This window comes from Octodon degus, unplaced genomic scaffold (assembly GCF_000260255.1).
Source record: "Octodon degus isolate 3935 unplaced genomic scaffold, OctDeg1.0 scaffold00171, whole genome shotgun sequence".
NCBI lineage: Eukaryota > Metazoa > Chordata > Mammalia > Rodentia > Octodontidae > Octodon > Octodon degus.
The window spans coordinates 2,694,277-2,704,006 of record NW_004524747.1 but is presented as its reverse complement, the minus strand read 5'-3'; the positions used below and the strand labels follow the sequence as shown (position 1 = coordinate 2,704,006).

The following is a 9,730-nucleotide window of genomic DNA, read 5'->3' as shown; positions in this document are numbered from 1 at the left end:
TCTTTCTTTCTTTCTTTCTTTCTTTCTTTCTTTCTTTCTTTCTTTCTTTCTTTCTTTCCAGAACTGGGGCTCTGTTTCCTTTTCTGCCTCATCCTCTTCAAGTCACGTCTACCATTCCTGTGGCCTTACCGTCTTTTCAGTCAAAAAACAGTGATTTTTAATAATGTGTTCCCTGTGTCTTTGGTCAAAACTGGTCAAAAACTACCAATAAAAAGTTTGAAAGAGCAGGATTTATGCTTCAGGAAGCAATTATTTGACTTGCAAAATATAAGGGGGTAATGTAAAAAAGTTAAGCCTGCGTTAGAGTAGTAGGTCTTACCTGCAGCATAGAGATCTGCATTTTATAGTATCGGTTGGAAGGATCAGGAGCTGAGATGATAAGAAGTCGTCGTTTCTCATAGAATTGATCCAGGAGACCAGCAGCTGAATTGACATTGACATTAATCTTCATGGCTAAGGTAGAAGTGGATAGCCAGTCAGAGTATGCACTTCTTCAACCTGCAAGGATAACCTAACATCTCAAGGCATTCCAATCATTTGGGTTAGCCCTTCCAGTCATTTCTCCCTTCCCTGAGGAAAAATTCTGGAAAATAAAACCTGGATGACTTTAAGCCTTTCTTCTTGAGGTAGGAGTATTCTATGGAAGAAAGCCCTTAAAATAGAGATATCGGGGCCAGGGAGACGGCTCGGTAGAATTAGCCCTTGCCTGGCAAGCACAAGGGCCTGAGTTTAGTCCCTGGTTCCACAAAAAAATAAAAATAAAAAATAATAAAGATATCTCAGAACTCCCATTCTTCATTATGTACATTGCTATTGGAATCCTTTGCATGGGAGTACCCTCCAAAGTAACTTTGATCACCATATCCACATGCCCAATTTCCCAGTTTCACTCACGAGTACAGGTAGGTGGTGATCCTGACCACTGGCGGCTGGACTGGCAGACTCGGGAAGGAGTTCCTTGCCGCTCATAACCGCCATCACAGTGGTACTCACAGATGGCACCATAATTGTTGCCTGCTGAGGTGCAGGAGAGGTAACCATGCTGAGGCGGTTTCAGAATTGGGCAGCGTCTCACTATGAGGGAGGAGCTCAAATTAGGTGTAATCATGTATCTCGTAGGTAGTACAGGCTAAGAAAGTACCCACTCAAGGCTATTTAGAGCAGGAGACCTGGGAGGATGAGAATGAAGGGGATTTCTGTGTTCCCAATGGCCAGGTAGGGAGCCAGACTTTTTTCTTGAAAAACTAAATATGAAATACACACAGAGGTTTACTATGTCTTAAAACACAAGTGAATATATTATCATCACAAGACTATCAACTTATAAAAAGACATTGTTATCTATTTCAACTGACTTTCTGGGCATCCCATGTAATGAAGACCATTTTGTAGAAATACTTAATCTTTTTTTAATTGTTGTTTTGGCTTCTTTTTTTTCTGGGGTGGTGCTGGTGGGAATCAAACTCAGGACCTTGCACTTGCCAGGTAGACATTGTGCCACTGAGCTATATCCCAGCTAGAATTGCTTTTATTAACATAAATAAATCAAAGGAATTGTAATAACTTGGAAGACCTAAATAAATCATGACAAGGCCTTAGAGTATATTGTTATGCTACAATTGAAAATATTCCTGAAGAAATTTTAAAGAACGTGAGAAAATTGCTTGTGATAGAATGAAAAGTGAAAAAGAGTGCTGTATGATTGGAGATAATCCAATGACTTTTAAAATATGTCTGGAGAAAAGATGTAGAAAAATATCACAAGGTTAACAGCAACCACCTGTGAATGATGGTCAGTTTTCTCTTTTATAATATTTCTTTATTTTTCAAATGTATAGTGATGTGCAAGATTGATTGATTGATTGATTGATTGATTGATTGATTTGGCTCCGAATGCCTTCAGGGCAGGTTTGGCTGGCTGGAGTTGTGGGGATTGAACCACAGCAACCTAAGCCTGACTGCTTTGTTGAAGCAGCCACTTAAAGAACTGAGCTAGGGGGCAGGCCCCCCCCCAAGAATTATTTTTATAATGAGAAAAGTAAAACCAAAAAATGTGATACAAAGCAAGGAGGAACAATCACGCAGCCAACAAACCAATTTCTGAATGAAGTTTGATTAAATTTGATCATTTTGAAGGCCAATAATAAAATGGATGCAGAATATTCTTGGTGAACTTTATCTAGATTTAAGAGAATGAGAAAGTCCTGTGAGAGAGTTAATTTTTCTCTAACTTGTGTACGTACGTGTAATGTAGGCTTTCTGAATGAGCCTCCTTCATAAACTTGACCCTGCCCCCAATAGAAGTGAAGTGTGCTTCAGGCATAAAGAAGAGATCTTTGGGGGCTTTTGGAAAATCACAGCAGAGCAGGAATAATGAGCAGTATGGCAACTGAAGAGTTCTTTCTGACCTTGTACTTTCACAATGAACTTGCAGCTGGCCCGGTTGTAGGCTGTGTCATAGGCAGTGTAACGAATCACATGCTCTCCTTCAGGAAATTGAGAACCAGGTTCAGGGCCACGAAGTATCACCCTGGATAAGACAGGGTGAAGGAGCTACTGAAGAAAATGATACTTAAAACTGAGGTCTGAGACACATACTCATGGTAACCTTAGTCTGGGCAGCAGTTTCAGTGTGAGAAGCTGGAGGGACTAGGAGACGCAGGTTGGATGAGTGCCAAGTGCTGCTTAAGCTCACCTGGTGATGGTACCATCTGCAGAATCTTTCACAAGGGGTGGGTCCCAGTATACTCGAGCAGTCAGTTTCTCTGGCTCTGCCATCTTCTCACGTGAATGGGGACAACGGATCTTGGGGGGATCAATGTCTGCCATGGTCAAAAAGCGAATGCTGATTCATGGGTCTCCTACCTTCCCTAGAGGGATCTTATTGAAGCAACACCACACACTACAAGGTAGGTTAAAAGTTCAAATTTTTATGGAAACTGGGGAAGTAAACCTGACTTTAGGGAAAATAATCATTTTATTAAGCATAGGCTCACGGTGCCACACTCACAATGAATAGGAATGCTTTCTGCAGCTAGAATTTCACATCTTTGGGTACATAATGGTAGGGTGGCTCTTTGCAGCAAGTCAATTGGGGGTAGTCAGCATTTACCTACACATATAGGCTCGCCTCCACTCCATCGTCCATCTTCCATGCAGATTCGGCTGCGATCACCTTCTAAGTGGAAGCCTCTGGAACAGCTGTAGTCACAGCGGGAGTCAAGAAGCACCCCATTTGTGCAGGTGTAGGTGCCGCTAGTGATAAATGGTAGTGCATGGCATCTTATCTCTAAGAGAGAACCAAGTGGCAAACACAGTGGTCTATAGGACTGTTTAGAAGTGAGGGTTGGGCATTTAGCGCAGGAAGAGCCATATCAAAGACAGCAGAAACGGCAGCTGGGGGTTCAATTCCCAGGCCTTCCACGCTGGCCCCACTCCCAGGGCACGCTGAGATGGCAATTGAGACTGGGCATAGTGGCACGTGCCTGTAATCCCAGCTCTTGGGAGGCTGTAATCAGGTAGATCACTACGAGTCCAGTCTAGTAGTGAGACCCTGAACAGCCTGTAGACCCTTCCCTAAAAAATAAAAAAAGACAGCAGAAAATTCAGAAACCTGACCCAAACTGCCCTGAGAATTTTGTCCCTAACTGCTATTTTCCCTAATTATCTTTTTATTATAAAGTGCAGAAGCACTATTGAGAAACAGAAGGTTGTATCAAAGAAACAAATTACTTGTCCAAGCACATGAAGTCTGAATCAGATGTGAGCATTCATGCCAGCTTCACCTCTTACTTGATTTGTGACTTGAAGCATTGGCTCATCTCTCGTCTCTCTGTCTCATTTGGGTCCCATTGTTTTTAGCAATAAAATATAGATACCACACTAATTGTATGGATTCAAAGAGATGATACATATAATCCTTGAGGACCATTTAGGGCCTCAGCAATTATTAGCTTTGTCTCTTTTTCCTCAAATGCTTATATGCTCTTGAGCATGTTTAATGCTTGTTTTTAAAATAATGTTTTATTAATATTAGTGACAGAATTCAGAAAAAAACAAAAAGAATAAAGAATAAAAGTAACTTTGGGGCCAGGAGATAGCTCAGTAGAATAAACACTTGCTTGGCAAGCACAAGGTCCTGAGTTCAATTCCTGGTACCGCAAAAACAAAACAAAGAAAAAAAACTGACTTTCAGCCAGCCAAATAGCTCAGTGGATTAAAGTTCCTGCAAGCAGGCACAGGGCCTGGGGAGGGGGAGGTTCGATCCCTGGGCCTGCCATGCTGGCCCCACCCCCAGGGTGCACTGAGACAGCAATTGAGATTGGGTGTGGTGGTGCATGCCTTGGGATCCCAGCTCTTGGGAGGCTGTAAACAGATGGATCACTACGTGTCTGACCTAGTAGTGAGGCCCTGAACACCCTGTAGACTCTTCCCTAAAATACAGATGAAAAGTAACTTTGATTCATTAAAATCAAGAAAATAAACATAAGATCTTTATGTTAATAGGTAAGAAACAATTATGTATAAATCTCCTTTTTTAATATAATTTTGGTACAGACATTTCTTCACTGAGACTGCCTTACATGCGAGAGTGGGCTAGCTTTCTATCTGAGTGACAAAGGAAGTCAGGCCAGTGCCTTGGGGACCAGGTCATGGTATTTGATAAAAGAGGATCATGTGCTTTAGATATTATATACACCAGAGAACTTTACCATAAACTCATTGTGAGTCTGTGAATGCTAGAATGTTAAGATACCTGATACTTAAAATAAATAAAGCTATATACTTCTTTAGATTATCTAAATTCTAATCCTTTCAACTCAACTGTTGATCATTTGAATAAAGAGTTTATGTCAACCATGTTGATTTGCTTTTTGGTCAAACCAGACTAGATTATTGCCTTTTCTGTTCCCAGTATCTGTTTTGAAAAGACCTATGCAAAAATGACCACATTGAAATCAGAGCCAAATAAAAGGTTTACCTGTTCAGGTGACTGTTTGCCTAATGTTATATGACAGGGAAGACATAGATCCAAAGCATTTGCTCTTTGTCTCTTATGAGGAAGGTCAAAAGTAGATTTAGTACTCAAATATAATAATCAATTCATTCTACACACCTGGAGAAACATGTGTGTTTCTATTCTTTTAACTTGTTTTATGTTTGTTTATAAATTATAGCCTTACATGTCTCAATTTCATCAGGTCTATCTAAATTCATTTGGGAAAGTATGGGTCCTAAGTCCTAAAAGAACTTAATTACAGTCACCCCGAAGGTTGTAGTGACTTCCTTCTCTCTAGATATTATGAATCTCCTCTCCTCTGAAGCATCTTCTCTGACCAACTTCATTTTTCTCTGAATGCTTAGGATTTTTGTGTCTAGGGACATGACATGTGCACACATTCGGCTTTATGTCTCATTAGTCTATAAACAACCAGAGGGTTGTTGAAGCATGGAGTTCCTGAAATGACCAATGCAGGGCTATGCACACATGGATATCCTACAGACCGTATTTACTGATGGACATATGGACAGATAAAGCTTACTCACTAAAAGTAGATGGGCTGTGGACCTTGAATAAAACATAAGGATTTGGAAGCTTAATGGAGACATGATTTGGGATGTTTATGTATCAGCATCTCTATATTTTAGACTTAGGGTGCCTTCTTTCTGACTTACAGAAGAGAATGAAGAATAACAGATGTTTCATAGATGTACTGACTAGGCCTTCTAAGGTTATAGGCCAGGAAGTAAAGCATTTGAACACCAAGAGGATATTGTAGGACTATATATATTTGGGAGCTCTAAAAGGTAGCCCAGGTCCACATCAGGCCTCAGGGACAAGTCTTAGCCTTCTACATGTACTCCTGCATTTCCTGAGTCCGCAGAAATGGCTGCTACTAAAGTGCTCATTTGCTTGGACAGTGACCACAGGGACAGAAAAAAGTGGGATGCAAGGGTGAGGAAAGGCTTTGCAGGGACTATGGAAAACTTCCAGTTTGTACCTGGAAGAAGGACATAGTAACACCTTCAGAGGTATATTCTCAGTGGCTGGCTGGTAAGCTTTCCTCATGGGCACACATCAGCATGTGCACACATAGAACTTACGTCTGCAGTAGGCAGTTCCAGACCAACGACGGCTTGGCAGGCATTGCACTGACCTCTGTCCAATCAATCGAAAGCCACGGTCACAGGAGAGCTCACACCGTGTGCCTAGACTGCTGTGGTAATTCCTTCCCCTCGGTGAGTAGCATGTGGCTTCTCCATCTTGGATATAGAATGTATAACACCACCGAGGGACTGTATGAATAGAGGAAAGGTGAGCTAGAAGTACAGTCATCAAGACAGTGTAGAGTTGGTGAAAGGGCAGCCACATAAATCAATGAAATGAAATAGAGTTCCCAGAAATACACCCACACAACTATGCCAAAATGATTTGTGACAAAGGTACAAAAACAATTATGTGAAGTTTTTTTTAAACAAGTGGTACTGCTGCATATATAAGAAACATAATCTAAGTCTCCAACTTTATACAAAAATTAACTTGAATTACAGAGTTAGATGTAAAAAGGAAAAGTATAAAATATTAGAAGCAAATATAAGAGAAAATCTCAGAGTCCTAGAGGTAAAGAAAGGAGTCTTAGACATGATACGAAAGCACAATTCATAAAATGAAAAAAAAATCAGTAAATTTCACTTTGTTAAAAGTCAAAATCTTTTTTTTTTGGGGGGGGGTGCTGCTCAGGATGCCTTCAGGGCAGGTCTGACACTGCCAATCAAGTGGAAGACCCAGTACTATTATGGACTACTGGACTATTTTGGCATATTTTGCTGATTCACACACCTATAATATTTAAATGATGGAACTAAACAAAAAAGGGGATACAGATGAATGACCATTTTGTATCTGTGTATTCAAAATGGTTAGGATAGATATATAGCTACATTCTCTTAATTCAATGAATAGAAGGATTTGTTCTAATAGTGTTTGTAAATAGGATATCATGTCTGCATCTTGTACATCAAATAACCACTAGAAAGACAGTATGCTGTGTGTTAATTATTTAAACTGTCCTACTAATTTGATTTGAAACTGTCTCATTGCTATTTGTCTCTTAATAAAATTATGAAAAAAACCCAAATAGCTGAGCAGATTTAACCCCTGTTTAGGCAGATGCAGGCAGTGGCTGGGGCTTGATTCCCAGCCTGCTGTGCCAGCCCCGCCCCCGGGGCACACTGAGCTGGTAATTGAGACTGGACATGGTGGCACACACTTGTAATCCCAGCTCTTGGGAGGCTGAACACAGGTGGATCACTACAAGTCCAATCTACATAGTGAGATCCCATAGACCTTATAGACCCTGTACTAAAACACACACACACACACACACACACACACACACACACACACACAGAGTCAAAATCTTAGGGGCCGGCCAAATAGATCAGTAGACTAAAGTGCCTGTTTAGGTGGAGCACAATGGCCAGGGTTTGATCCCTGGTGTGCTGTGCCAGCCCTGTCCCCGGGGCGCACTGAGCTGGCAACTGAGATTGGGCCTGGTACTGTGCACCTGTAATACCAGCACTTGGGATGCTAAAAACAGGAGAATGACTATGAGTCTCATCTATGTAGTGAGACCCTGGAGACCCTGTACCAAATACATAAAAAAATTAAAATCTTCCATTGTGTGCAAAGCACCATTTAAGAAATCAACAACAAGGCACAAAGTAGGAGAAAATATTTACAAATCACATATCTAGGAAAGGACTAACAACTAAAATATAGTTAAAACTATCAAAACTCAGCAATATAATAGCAAGCAGTCCCGTTAGAAGATGGGCGAAAGATATGAACATGTGAAAAGATGTTTAGCATCATTAGTTTCAAAGAAATGTAAACTAAAACTACAATGAGATGCCACTAACATACCCACTAGTATGTCTAAATTTAAAAAGTAGTTTCCATGCCAAGTGCTGCAGAATATGGAGAGAAACTGGAAATGTCATTAATGCCTAGTAGAAATACAACAACAGCCACTTTGGAAAATGGTTTGATAGTTTCTTATAATGGCAACAGCAAATGTTCTTATGAAGAGAGGTACACTTTCTGTGTGATTCTGCTATCCCACTTAAGGTATTTACCCAAGTGAAATGAAAAGTTGTGTCCATACACAATTCTGTACACAAATGCTAAAGTACTTCTATTAATAATTGCTAAATGCTGGGAACAACTCAAATGACATTATGGGTGGTTAAATTAACTGAGGTTTATCTATTAGTTTCTTTTTTCATAGGAGAAAATCTTTTTGTCTATATCTTTTATTATGAATAAGTACTCTGAAAATGCTGTAGAGTATATTAACTGCTGTTATTCTCTTATCATTTTGTTATGGGATTTTTATAAAATGAAATATATAAAAAAGAATGAAATACTTACATGTGCAATAACACAGATGAATCTCAAATGAATTTGGGGAAGTTAAGAAAGGCAAACTCAGAAGCTTACATACCATAGTATGTATTCCAATTATATGAAAAAGTCATAGGGACATATACAGGCAAAAATACAGGGGCAGATTACAGATCAGTGCTTGTCAGACACCAGTGGAAGTGGTAAAGGATACCCTCAAGGGGCAGCACTGGGCAAGTTTTAGAGATGATGTGACTGTTACGTATTATAGTGGTAGTTATTTCACTCAATGCTTTTTTTAAAACTCACAGTACTGGGCCAGGGAGGTGGCTCAGTAGAATAAGAACTTCCCTGGCAAGGGCATGAGTTCAATCCCAGGTTCTACAAAAAAAATAATAATAATAAAAATAAAACAACTCACAGTACTCTACATCAAAGAACATACATTTTACTAGAGGACATTTAAAACAAATATTTTTAAAATAACATGAAAATGTAAATTTGAGAAAACAGATGTGACATCAAAAAGTCTGTTTAAGAACAAAAGTCTAATCCCAGTTCAGTCCTGAGCACAAAAGGTTACAGGGCCATTACAACATAAAGGCACCATAAAAATGTTTTATTGGCTTTACACAATGAATGACTCTTCAGTGGGTTCGAGTTTTAATGGGACATATATAAACCAGTGAAAGGCCACCTGACCAAAAATGTTTACATAGCATGGCACAGATATGTTTGCCTAGGCTTAGGAAAGCTAAAGCATCATGCAAGCTGATTTGATTCCAAAATGCTAGGGAGAAGAAAGTGGAGCTTTACAAGAAAGCGCCCCAGAAGCTAGAGGACTAGAGGAAGACTTGAGCATTTGCTTAAATGTAGTTTCAGAATAAAGAAAGATGACACAGGAAAAAGTGTTCTTCAATCAGCACCACACTTGGGACCATCACAATTAGGTTTGATCTTGCGGCAGTGACAGGACTTGTGTCTAGAGATACGAACTCCAAATTACAAAAAATTTCCTATGCATTATGTTGCAGAACTGTTGATTGTAAGGCCGTAATACATCACAAAGACCTCATATGGATGGCTGAGACCTAAACAATCACTTCCATTTTGTTTCTCCTCTGTATTATGTCAAGAAAAGTACATATCTGATTAAAACTGATAGAGGAAGCAACATGGTAAAAGGAAATATAAAGTTCAGGGCAACTATTGAGGCAGTAAGAGAGGCCAACCCATTGTACATAAGTTTAATTTTGTTGGCCCAGAGGAATCTTGGCTTAAAGGCAAAATACTGGAAGGCTGGAGAAAAGCAAAAATGCAATC

The 9,730-nt window shown here is 39.8% G+C and overlaps 1 protein-coding gene across 3 annotated transcripts in view; it reads right to left on the bottom strand.

Annotated features, from left to right (window-relative positions):
- Srpx2 (sushi repeat containing protein, X-linked 2) overlaps positions 1–9,730 on the bottom strand; it is a 29,268-nt gene that overhangs the window by 3,760 nt on the left and 15,778 nt on the right. For all 3 annotated transcript variants that reach the window (XM_004643331.2, XM_023703458.1, XM_023703457.1), the window contains exons 4-9: positions 6,106–6,297; positions 3,113–3,289; positions 2,696–2,822; positions 2,409–2,530; positions 895–1,074; positions 320–453 (exon numbers count right to left, since the gene is read on the bottom strand). In XM_004643331.2, coding sequence (XP_004643388.1) covers positions 320–453; positions 895–1,074; positions 2,409–2,530; positions 2,696–2,822; positions 3,113–3,289; positions 6,106–6,297 — 932 coding nt within the window. The remainder of the gene's footprint in view (positions 1–319; positions 454–894; positions 1,075–2,408; positions 2,531–2,695; positions 2,823–3,112; positions 3,290–6,105; positions 6,298–9,730) is intronic.